Source organism: Sebastes fasciatus, chromosome 21 (assembly GCF_043250625.1).
Source record: "Sebastes fasciatus isolate fSebFas1 chromosome 21, fSebFas1.pri, whole genome shotgun sequence".
In the NCBI taxonomy this organism is placed as follows: domain Eukaryota; kingdom Metazoa; phylum Chordata; class Actinopteri; order Perciformes; family Sebastidae; genus Sebastes; species Sebastes fasciatus.
In genome coordinates, this window is record NC_133815.1 from 13674567 (window position 1) to 13687733 (window position 13167).

Consider the following 13167-nt stretch of genomic DNA (forward strand, 5'->3'; position numbering starts at 1 on the left):
GCTGTGAGCCCTCCGCAACCACGGAGGAGTCAAAAACATGGAGCCCTGATTGATGGAAAAGTAATTGCAAATAGAGTAACTTTAATCATCATTTGAGGATTTCTAAAAACCTGAGATTAGTGCAATCTTTTTAACTCGTGCCCTCAGAACTTAGATGAACTTGGATGGAAGCACAAACCATGAGCTAATCCTCGTATACTGTGTTTACTTTTGCACCATAAAATATAATTACGTCTTGGATTTAAAAAATGTATTACTCCCATTTTGGTATTCAAGGCTGAGTCACTGAGCTATGTCCTGTTTTTTGATTTTTTTATAACTAGGAACCAGCACAGTGTGTCAGGGCTAAGCCAGGGTCATGCTGTAAAGTATTTTTAAAAAGCGGGGAGTTGGATTTGGCCTCATATTCAAAGGCAGAACGTCAGGGAAGACTGCATCTCGCATCAAGCCTCTTTTGAACTCTGAGAGGCTTCTCGAAGATGTGGTTTAATAATGTTATAACCAGACGAACAGCTGCTTGTCCAACCAAACTAAGAAAACACAGCAACCAAGAGTATCTTCATTTAAAAGCCTGTTTTAGAAAATGTATTGCTTTCTTGACAGGCGGCTGCTTAACATTGGACTCAAGGCAGCTGCTCTGTTTATGTGTTTTATGCTGCTAATGATTCTAAATGCGTTCTCTGATTGTGTTTGCCGCTCCTGAAGATTTCGCTCATATATATATCGTTGTGTGTGTTTCGCAGTAGATGTAAACTAAACAAAACATAATGAGATGGAGTATTTTTTTTTGGTCTGCCTGCACCATTTGCATATTGGCAGGAACAAACAAAAACATTACCAGACCTCTCCGGTTTGCATTTTAATGTTGCCCTTTGATACTTTGTCCTATATTTTTTTATCCAGTTTTTTCACAACGATGCATTATTTAGAAATAAGGAGAAAATGTGTCTTAATGTTTTTTGCTTCTTAACTCAAGGGATACTCCTGTTAGATACAATCAAATTGATTTTCTCCTAGTAGTATCTAGGCAACACCTGCGTACTGTCAATGCCTATTTTTCCCTCATCCTCTTCTTTGTCTGTGTTGCAGCTGACAAATTTGACAGAGATCCACGATCAGATCAGCGGGATGGCTCGGTGTCCATACAACCCCCTGCACAACTCCACCGCCCTCATCACATCCAGCGGGGAGCTTTACGCCGCCACGGCCATGGACTTCTCTGGGCGAGACCCCGCCATCTACCGCAGCCTGGGCGGCCTGCCACCGCTGCGCACTGCCCAGTACAACTCCAAGTGGCTGAACGGTAAAGTAGGGGGGTTGCCGAAGTTTTGGGTCCAGGTGTAGATACAGATGTTACTGTAAATGTGTGTAAAACACGTTAAAAAAAGATGGGCATTTTATATAGAAAGAAACCCAATGAAGGAGAAAATTTATTTTTTCTTTCCCCCGTCACAGCTATTGAACATCAGCACTGCAGCTTGTGGAGATTCAGTGTTTTTTGCTCAAGGATACTTAAGCTTGGGAGATGCTCCTCTAACATGAGAGTAGGAATCTGTCTCTCTTGGTCGATGGGTTGTAGGGGAGAGTGGAGTCAATACCAAATAACCTTCCATTACTCACAGACTGCTTGAACTGTAATGAAAATAATTTGATCCCTGAACAGATAAGAGTTAAACCAGTCTAATTCAGGTGTCTGTTATACATTGATCAAGTTTTTTAGAGTGAAACCCAAACATGAAATGCACAATTTTGTTAAATGTACAAGGGGTGCATTTCCCCAAAATTCTGACTCCCTGGGTCGGTTGGGAAACCTTGTTTGGGCTAAAAAAATATATATATAATTTAAAACAAAAAAAAGAAAACATTCAAGTAAATTTATTATACTTTCATCAACCAAATATAACCCAATAACTCAATCGAAACCAAACTGGTCGAGGCCCAAGGTTTCTACCCGCTAAAGGAGAGTTTTTCCTTGCTCATGGGGGATTTCTTCTGGGCCTCTAAATTATAGAGTACGATATATACCCGCTATATATGAAAGGCGCCTCAAGATATCTTCTGTTATGATTTGACGCTATTTAAAAATAAATTGAATTTAATTAAATTACTGTGATATGGAATTTTGAAAGATAAAGGGTTTCTGACTGGCCGCCACTTGAATAAACATTCACTCAGTGACTTCACAGTGGGTTTTAGTCAATTAGGAAAAGCCTTTGTCTTGTTTTTTGTCTGTTTTTTGTTGATTTGTAACAAGGTAGGAACTATTAACAATACTGTCCCAACCGTCCCCGGATAACTGTCCGAACCAGCAGACACGATTTGGACTTCTGAGCTATAGCTACCAACAAAACTTCAGACACAATAGCATCAACTGATAGGCCTAAAAATAAGCATAACTAAGTATGTAACTAAGTGGCATAACTAAAAAAAAAAGTATGGAAGAAGGGAAATAACAAAAGAGACAAAACTTGAGATGCGTATATTTCAAAACTGTGAATAAAATTAATAATAGTTATTATTAATTAGTAATTCCACCGTTTGGCCAATATGAAAATTTGCTTCAAAGCCGGGCGCTCTTCCTGGGTGCTTGGTCCCGAATGCTGAAAAAGAAGATTGTCTCTTTATAATTTAAGTTGCAGCCAAAAACAAATCTTTCTAAAGTTACTAAGCAACTAGAAAATCTTTATATTTATCTCAGCCTTTCTTTGAGGAGCATGAAATTGTGAATTTGTCAGAAATCAATGTCTCTTTCCCTGAAAGTTCAGACGCACTTGGAGCACAAACCTCCACAGAGCAGATTGGAGAACTTCAGACAGCTTAAGGTGTCCAGCCGACAGAGGAGCAGGTCAATCAGTATCTTGTCAGCAAGTGACTTTTATCTGATTCACATTTAAGCTAAATTGAAAAAATAAATTAAAAGCCGCCACATACATTGTTGTGCAGCAACCTTCTGGGAAAAGGTTTAATAACTAATTTTATGGCGAATTGATTTTTTTGCCTCCGTCTCCATGCACTGCCCTCCAAAGGTGCAGAGGAGAGGAGGGCTGAAATGAGTAAGGGGGGGGGGACACTTTCATTTAAAGGTGAATTAAATCACTGTCAGTGAGAATAAAGTGTGCGGTTTAGATCCAATAATGTCATACATAAAGATGAACGTCGTAGCTGTGACAGTGTCACGGAGGTCGCGTGTTTCTGATAGGGTGAAAGCTATTACGCTACACCTGTTTTGGTCATTTCTCATCCTAACCTTTAGGTTTGGGGAGTGAAAAATGAGTTTTCTTATTACAGCACAACGCCATTAATAACATGGCCTCTAGTTATTAATCCTGATCACCTGCTGTTGTGTGGGCCTCACACACACAGTGCGAGTCAATCAGTCACAACACATACCCATTCGCTCTCCCACTCGCTCTTACTCCCACAGCCTTAAATATTGTTCTTTTGGCATTTCTTCTTCCTCTCTTTGCACTTTTCTCCTGCAGCTCTCCATTTTTTCTCACTATGTCTTCTCTCTCCCACTCATTTTCCCTCGTCTCCTGACGCCTCTCCTTCAACAGAGCCCAACTTCGTCTCCTCCTACGACATCGGCAACTTCACCTACTTCTTCTTCCGGGAAAACGCAGTGGAGCATGACTGTGGTCGGACGGTGTTTTCCCGCGCAGGGCGTGTATGTAAGAACGACATCGGCGGTCGCTTCCTTCTCGAGGACACGTGGACGACTTTCATGAAGGCCAGGCTGAACTGCTCCCGACCGGGAGAAATCCCCTTCAACTACAACGAGCTGCAGGGAACGTTTTACCTACCTGAGCTGGAGCTGCTCTACGGCATTTTCACTACCAACGTGTGAGTAACATGACATTTTCCAAAAGTACAATGACCACAAATACCTTTCTCTCTTCATACTGTACTGACAAAATATATGACATTGTTCTAATAGCATTTACATCCACAATTAGCTACACCCAGACACCCTTATGCTGTGTTCACACTACGAGCGATACGGCAACAGGTTACGAGTCATTTTCAATGGAAGCTGGTGACATGAAGCTACAAACTGACGCCCAACACTTGTCGCTGTGTAACGATCGTGTCTAGAAGGTAACACACAAATTGCGAAACTCTCGCGAGACGGTTAAAGTTAGGCATTGACCTCAAATAGTTAAGGTTAAGCATTGACCTCAAATGGTTACGGTCAGGATAGGTCATCGAGCATCGCAATTTGCAGGATACCCTCTAGACATGACCCTGAATGACGGCCGTGATGTGCTACAATTAAAGTTGAGCTAGTTTCAACTTTTTTCAGCGCTCCAATGACACAGTAAAGTGTCAACCGATTGTATGTTTTTGTTTCACCTTGTTCCGTTCCATCTAAAAAAAAATGACAGTCAGTTTCTAGTGCTATTTAACGCTGAATTCACACCAGGCAGCAGTGAAAAGTAACATTTTTCCATGGCCAGAAGGCGTGATCATGTGTTTCAGGCGGGAAGAAATTATTTAGAAAACATATGTCGTCATGTCACAGGAGTCACAGGATCTGTTCACTGATTGGCTGCAGGTCATCTCTGGCCGCCCTTTTACTTTTCCGGTTTTTTTCTTCGCCGCAGAATAAAACAGCTGCAGCTCACAGAGCTCGGAAACAGCCGCCGCAGCTTTTCAGACATCGCATGTCTGTTCGCCGCAGACCGCACTTCACCTCTGCTCTGGTGTGAATTTGGCGTAACTACGTCAACGAGCGCTTGCCTTGAGCAACACTTCAACAGCCACTTGCCAATGTAGCTGGCCACGCTTGGCCCTTTTGTTGCTTTTGTCGCTTGTAGTGTGAACATAGTTTTAGTTACAGTCAATACATCTTCCTGTACACATTAAGTTTACAATAATAATGGAGACAAAATTTCACAACTGAAAGAAGAACCCTTTAAAATTTGCATTTAGAAAATTTGTTTGTTGACGAATTGCTTTCCTTTTATACCCAGAGTGATTTTCACAAATTGTTATGTATCTCTGAGTCCTTATTATGTTCTATTTTGTACTGTAATCTGCACACAATTTCTCTGAAAGAAATCCATCCTTTGTAAATAATCAGATTAAGTCACTTATCAAGTCGTTAGATTCAAACTTTTAAGAGTTTAAGTCTTTAAAAGTTTTATTCAATCGCCCCAGTTCCACTGCTATATTTGACAGTCTGTATAATTTGCATTGTGAAGGATGAACCAAAGTGAGCTCCAGCTCGCAGCATGTTGATATCAGATGAAAATGCCAACTTACATCATCCGATTTTTCTTTCATTCTCTGTTGTTTTTAATGTACCCCGAGAACAGCTTCATGTATAATTCACAGTGTTTTTGGCATCACATTGTCAGCTGTGTAAACAAACACACTTCTACTGCATTAACTTGGCATGTGACCTTTTTTTTTAGCATGCACACTGAGCATATAAAATTGAGTAATGTGACAGTAAAGTTTACATGGCCAAAGTGCATCTTAAATTGAGTTTCCAGTCAAAATCTCCTCCCATAAACTCTCAAACCAGCAACAAACAGGATTGCTCATTCCAGTACCATTTAAATCCCATGAAAGAAGCTTATCATCACTTATTAAAGTGTACACTGTATCATGCACATGGGGGATGTAAGAGATGGGATGCATCCATGGATGAAAACTATTGTTTTCTATTTTCACAAACACCATTTCCTCTTTTTGTCTCACCATCTTTTTTTCCCCATTCTCACAAACACACACACACACATGCACTTACACACACACACACGCACAAACCATTATTACTGTAAAAGCTGAGTAATCTATTCTTTATGGTCAATGCCTTCACATTGCTGAAAAAGAAGTCTTTTGAAGGGTATTGGAAACATTTCCCCCTGCAGGCACAGAGTTTAATGAACAGCCGCATAGGATTATAATTCACATCGCCCAAGTCTCTCAGTTTAAGTTGAGAGTTAATACTCTCATTCTTTACTCTCTCTTCGGAGGCCAGAGACCGGTACTTGTTGAAACTGACAGCTTAAAAAGTCAAAGCTGTATTTCAGGCCTGAGATCTGTACAGTTAATCAGACAAGTCGAGCAGCTTAATTGTGTCCTGTGGCTGGATTTACAATCTAATAATGACGATCACTTACGCCGGCGTCTGCGTCTGTCTGTCCGGTGTTTGATTTGTATTGTTGGCAGAGAGCAATACAAACATACAGAGGTCACCTTTACAAATACAAGATTTGAACAGAGTTTTCTACTTGGTGTCCTTTTTTAAATTTCTTTCATCCAATACTTCCCTGTTTCTCCCTCTCTCATCCATCATCCCCTCCATCCTCTCACCCCCCCAATGTTGGGTCTCTCTCTGCCCTTTTATTTCTGTTCCTGACATTCAGAAACAGCATTGCTGCGTCTGCGGTGTGTGCCTTCAATCTCAGTGCCATAGCACAGGTTTTCAACGGGCCCTTCAAGTACCAGGAGAACTCGCGGTCAGCGTGGCTGCCCTACCCCAACCCCAACCCAGACTTTCAGGTAACAAAACTACACAGAGAAGAGCCCTGGTCTGTTTTATTTATTATTATTATTATTATTTGAACAACAGAGAAACACTCTGAGGCTGATGGGAATATCCTACCAAAGTGCTGGGAAAAAAACCTGTGTTACTTCAATTCACCCTAAAGGGGACATGAATATCTGTACCAGTGGGGAACCTCCAGGTCTGAAAAGTGAAGCCAATGTAATCGTTCTAATAGCCAGCAGGGGGCGACGCCTCTGGTTGCAAAAAGAAGTCTGATTGTATAGAAGTCTATGAGAAAATGACCCTACTTCTCACTTGATTTATTACCTCGGTAAACATTGTAAACATGAGTTCATGGTCTCAATTGATAGTTTCAAGTCTTCTTCAATACAGCATGATGTTCATTTAGTAAATTATGGTCCCATTTAGAGTCAAATAGACCATAAAGCAGGGTATGCCTTAGGGCGTGGCTACTTTGTGATGGACAGGTTGCTACCACGGTGTTGTCCGGTCTGGGTGGTGTGGTGTCTGCTTTTTGGCGTACAATTTCACAGTGTGTTTTCAGTTCATGAAAGTTAATTGTAACATTTTGGTCGCTTGAAAATGTCTTATTCAGCGTTCGTTTGTACTTTGCTCCACCCTCTCGTGTCACTTCTGGTTGCAAAAAAACAAAATGCCGAACACAAGGTTTCAAAACAGCAGTCCAGGTGACGTCATGCTGACAACATCTACTTCTTAGTCTATGATTTTTACCAAATTTCATAGCAAGCCATCCCATAGTTGTTTCACTTTTTACATTTCAGTAAAAAACAAAAAGGTTCTAAGAGAAATTTCAGTCTGGACCAAAACTTTGGACTATAACAGCCCGACATTGGCATCACTACAGTCGCGCCACTAGCATGGCTAAAAAACATGCTCACTATGGCAGTATATGTGTGAGTTAAAGTTCAGAGCTAATCCTTAATGATTTGTTCGTGCTTGAAGTGATTTAGACCCAACACACTGCTAAACAATATGTGTGGCTGGGTGTGTGCCTGAGGAAATTTATGCATGTGTACGTGTGTTCACCCTGATGATTCCTGCCTCCGAGTCCCAGCAAGCCCTTCCCTCTCATTAATTTCCTCACTTTGAATCATCCCTCGCTCTACTCATGAACAGACACATTACGACCACTCGTTATAAAATCCAGAGATTTTTACAATGGCCCAATCATTCCTTTAAGGTGTTTCATAGCCTCGTTCCGTGAACTGTAGTCCCTCTCTATAAATAAACTGTCCTTGTTTTGCACAAGTGGCACTTTATGTTTATACTCCGTGCTAAAACTCGGAGGGGCGAACCAAGCGGCACCTCATCCCGATGTTCGGCGCTGCTCGATACTGATGACACAGAGGGAATGTTTTATTAGCCGGAGTGGCTCTCAGTTGTATCGGGCTTAGCAGATAGCGAGGGAGCTAATCCACGCTGCTCTCCATGAGGGATTGAATTCCCCTCTGAGGTCTGGCTGACAATGTGTGACACACGCATCACTTCCCCACGTTTCCCATCACGTACGGGCCCTCGATCATGTTTCCCAGCAGCCACATGAGGATTCGCGACGGCTGCTATCGAGCAGTCGCACACACACATTATCTATAATGACATGCTCATGCAGAAAAAGAGTGGATGCAGAAAAAGTGCTAGCTGTGACAGTTTACTAAGAAATGCACATATACCCACGGATCTGTTACTTAGAAAGCGCCTCACAGCCGTCATGCATTGAAATATCTGCATGTCTGAAATTCACTTTCCGTTAAGAAAACCAATTTCGTCTATCTCGCTACGTATTTATTCTCTTCGGCATACCTCTATGTACATCCCAGAGAGATTTCTAAAGGCTTTTATGAGGCTGTGTTCCTCAAGGATAAACAGGGATCAGTTCTTCCTCTCCATCCACATCCCTCCACTTAAACCCAGGCACAATAGCTGCTCCTCACCGCTGGACCGATGCACACTTTATCTAGGTTTCAGTGACATCTTCATCAAGCATTTGTCAATGTTGATAGATTAGATTTACGAGCGCAGGATTTATGGCCTGCCCGCTTTTCCTTTTCCCAGCCCTTTGTGTGCACACACCTACACACATGCAACGTACACCTAAAGGCGACCAGCATCCATAAAAACCACCAGCCATGTACATATCTACTTTACACAAACACGCCCACAAAAATAGAGGGTTGTTGATTGCTACCAAATAGGGATAATTATCACTGTGGACTCATCACTCAACTCACACGCTGGTCATTGATTGAGAGCTTAATTCCCCCGTCTGTCTGCAGAGAAAATCCCCCCATTTATTTGAACCACACGGATTGATCCTGCTGGGTTTATTCAGGCTATGAGTCATGTTCGTTGGCCGTTAGGAGCTAATACCGTCTCTGTGTTGTATAGGTTTTCTGTCACGCTGCAATTGCTTACTGTACAAACGCATTTAAGCTCCATGTGTTAAAAAAAATATGGAAAATCTGGCACCTTTTTATGTGGATGTCCAATCGGTGTTGGTGGGAAATGTAGTCAATTGAAGCGATAAATTCCCGATGCGTGCTATATTGATCGAGAAAGCGGATTTGTACTGCTCACGGAGTCATACCCAGCAGTGCCTACCTGTACCACGATGCAAGATTCTGTCCAACATCCACTTGTACATTCACTTAAAGGGGACCTATTGTCCTTTTTTGCTTTCCCCTTTCCTTTAGTGTGTTATATAGTTTTTTGTGCATGTAAAAAGTCTGCAAAGTTATAAAGCCCAAAGTCCACGCCAAAGGGAGTTACTCTCCCCCACAGAAACACTGCTCCTGAACTGTCTGAAACGCCTTGCTTGAAGTCCTGCCTTTTCTTTTGTAACTTGGTGATGTCACAAAGTAAAACATTTGCATTATACCTGCCTAGAGTTTAGTTTGGCACGCCCTCAAACAAAGCTAGTTAGAGCGGAGCTGGAGCGGAGTCCGAAGAGTTTGGTTCGGTTGACCACTCACAACAGATTGGGCCAGCTGACCAATCAGAGCAGACTTGGCTCTGACTGGCCCATCGTTTCAGACAGAGGGTGAAAAGAGGTAATGCAACACACCCAGTATGAGAAAAATAAAGCGTTTTTTGAACATTAAAGCACGTAAACATGTTCTAGTAGAAACCATAAATACAAAGAAGCACCTGAAAATGAGCACAATAGGTCCTCTTTAAACTCTCCTCCGCTCACTAGCATTACTTTCTCTCTCGTGCCGCACACTCCCGAATCCTTATGCACACACACACACATACTCTGATAGCAAATCCACATAAAAGTGCCGAGCTTTCCCTTGAAGTTAGAGTCTGAGTCTGCTGTTTGGTTGTCTTTGTTTTGTTGTCTTGGATATTTTAATTGCGACAAACAAGAGGTGTCAGTTTTCTGTGGTTTCCTTTCAACACTATATACAAACATTTGGAGCCAAAACTAATCAAAAGTTATAATCATATCTTACTGGGATGCCGAAATTTTAAATGACCTGCTGGTACGCGTTTTAAACAAAAGCCCATTTGGCAAAAACATGCTGTAATATTTCACAGAGGCACTTATCATCTTGGCAGAGCACTGTGTGCTGCTGATGAGCAGGACAGGACTGAGTGTTGGACGGGCCCTCAGCCAAATGACGGTTCTGTCCCTCACCTTGTCTGCACCGAGGAAATCGTCACATTTGTCTCTCTACAGACCCTCACTGGTCAGCGCCTAACTTTGTCTCACTGTGGCAGAAATACAATCACGCTGAGACACGTTGAGATTCACACACGTGCAAGGACAAACCACAAAAGGAAACCTTAGACATATGTTATTATATAGTCCTCACCACACACACACACGTGTTTGCCATAAGCAAGAGCCACATTCGAGGCTCTCAAGCAGCACATACACGCAGTGTTACATTTCCCTGTCCTTCAGGGCTTTAATTTCCCATCTCCTGATGTGGCGAGGGCACTGATCCGTTGCCCATCCCGGGGAAGCCCACCGTGAATCTCATTCGTCAGCCCAGGGAAGGCCAGGGATTGATCTGTATAAAGTGTCCATGCCGTTGCTACTGTAGCTAGTCAGCAGGAACTAATCGCCGCCCAAGGTCCAGTCTCGGCTTAGTACGGCGAGGCTGCATACGGTTAGCCTGGGGCAAATCCGTGCGGTGCATTCTGCGATACTGTGTCCAAAACAAAAACAGTACCAGTCATTTGGGTTAGGGTAATTGTCAAGCGTGGCTTATTTTTGTTTTCTCTGCTCTGTGTCTTGGAGTAGGCCTATTCTTTGTGGACGGGGCCTCAATCCACAATCCTCCTGACCCCAGCCAGGGACCTCTTTTACTGAGAAGGACATGCATGGTTAGCTTCTCTGATCCAGCTCTGCTTCAGCTGGACTGGCTTTGTGCCTCACTTAGTCCTTAGTTCGGCTTGGTGGAAAAAAAGGCAGTACATTCCCACCCTAAAAAGCATGCATATTGTCACTGAAAAGCATAAGCATGCGTCAAAAACATACTGTATATTCCTTGCAGTTAGTTTTTAGTATGCAATTAGTGCTAATAATGCAGCCTGCCTCTGATGGCAGTATGTATAATGCTCGTTGGAGCCTCTTTCAGCTTGGAAAGCAATATTTGAAAATGCCAAAGCTCATTTATTATATTGTTTCCCAGAAGAAAAGAAATATTAACTAAAGAAATTAACACATTCTGTTGTCAGAAACACGTATAAAACCCTCCAGCATCACAAAAATATCCTTTGGACTACATAATATTTCCCTCTTTTAACTGGAGACAGTTCACTTTATTGAACTCCTTTTAATAAATGAAGTCGGGGGAAATGTCATACATATTAGATATTTCATATTATAAGCAAGTGCTGCAGCGGCACTGACTCTACTTCGGCAGGAAACTCCACCGGGACACAGAACGAGAACTTAGAGTCAACAATACCTGATAAAACCAAATGAATCTGACAATGAAATCTACCTATTTATGAGATATGTCTGCTCTTGCAGCCGGACTGCTTTCTAGGCAGGTCTTAGTATTTTGGGTCATTTTTGGAGGAGTCCTTTATTTGAATGATATTGCAGCATTTGCATTTTTACTGTAACATTATGAATAGCAATAATGAAGCTCTGAAGATGAAAACATTTTAAGATATTAGTTTAAATGGAGGGTAAAAAAGAAAGTAAAAGAGCAGTTAGAGTAATTACTATTTGGGTACCAACACAACACACCAGCTATATATATGCATATGAGGAAAAATCTAATAAAAGAGCCAACTACTTGCTCAGTCAAACATCCATTCATCCAGTCGTCTTCCATCAGCCGTGGTGTATTGACTACAAAGCCTTAAGGATGTGAGGATAGCGAAGGCTGCAATCGACTTTAAAGCCTTGTTCATTTAATCATTCAATCCCTCTCTATTCTCATCTCTGGTGGTACTTCTGGACAAAAAAATATCAAGCATATTAACGTAGCTTTTCATCCCAAAGAGCTTGAAGGTTTTATGCTTTCATGTAGTCAGTCAATCTTTTTCTTTCTGTCCTCCTCCGCCTCCACAGTGCGGCACCATTGACTCCGGCTCCTACGTGAACCTGACTGAAAGAAACCTGCAGGATGCTCAGAAGTTTTTGCTGATGCATGAGGTGGTCCAACCCGTGGTTCCCGTGCCCTACTTCATGGAGGACAATGTGCGGTTCACTCACGTGGCGGTGGACGTGGTGCAGGGGAAGGACATGCTGTTTCACATCATATACTTGGCCACGGGTGAGTTCTTGGCACTGTCTGCATGCATTGTGTTTGACTTTTGAGACTTTGAGACAGTGTGTCCACATGCTACTGTCTTTGCTACTTTTATTCATTGGCATATTTTTGCGTACTTGCATGTGTCTGCTGGGATTTTGTGGCTTCTTAATGACCCTGGAAACATATTTTTTTAATTTCACTCAATATCACTCTGCGCTCAAGTCAGATTTCACCCCGCTCCACTCAAAATCGCTCACCGCTCGCTTCTCAGCTTTCTTTTGAAAGCATTTTGTGAACTCCATTGTCGAGCTCGCAACAGCTGATTCATGTAAGAAAATAGTGTGGGGGCGCAATACACAGATGCATTCTGGGTCGGGCTCGGGCACGCTTCGAACTCACGGTGCGAGCGGTAGGCTGGATGGAGCGGGAGATAAGGTGACGCTCCGACTTTTTCAAAAAATCTGCTCTGTGCTCCATCCAACATCCTCCGGCTTGCGCTCCGCTAGCATGCTCTGATCAGGATTCACACCAACACAGTCTTGGAGGAGCATATTAGCAGAGATTATCATTTTAGGAGTGTTAAACTCTTAATAAATAATATCTAACATAGCTTTCTAAATTTAAGATTCAACTGATATTGTCATGGGTATTGATTGTTTTCCATAAATACTTTTTTTTTTATCTAAAATTAGTTTTTTGAAGTACAGTCTTTGCACATAAAAAGGCCTGTAAGAAGAAGAATGAAACCAATAGATGTGTACTTCTGAGGAGGCATCAAAGCTGAGTCTTCTGACCCGAGTTTGATCACTCCATATGTCCTCCATATGCACTGACAGAACACACACCACATATCAGTGCCATGCAATCCCTCACTAAGAGATCGTAGACACCATGAAACAGCCGACAGCC

General features: G+C 42.2%; 1 protein-coding gene across 3 annotated transcripts in view; it reads left to right on the forward strand.

Annotated features, from left to right (window-relative positions):
* Positions 1-13167, forward strand: part of sema5a (sema domain, seven thrombospondin repeats (type 1 and type 1-like), transmembrane domain (TM) and short cytoplasmic domain, (semaphorin) 5A) — a 136684-nt gene that overhangs the window by 69127 nt on the left and 54390 nt on the right. For all 3 annotated transcript variants that reach the window (XR_012592250.1, XM_074622604.1, XM_074622603.1), the window contains exons 7-10: positions 1090-1303; positions 3558-3843; positions 6378-6513; positions 12075-12279. Coding sequence is in view for 2 of the 3 variants with exons in the window: in XM_074622604.1 (XP_074478705.1) it covers positions 1090-1303; positions 3558-3843; positions 6378-6513; positions 12075-12279 (841 nt within the window). In the remaining variant the exon portion in view is untranslated. The remainder of the gene's footprint in view (positions 1-1089; positions 1304-3557; positions 3844-6377; positions 6514-12074; positions 12280-13167) is intronic.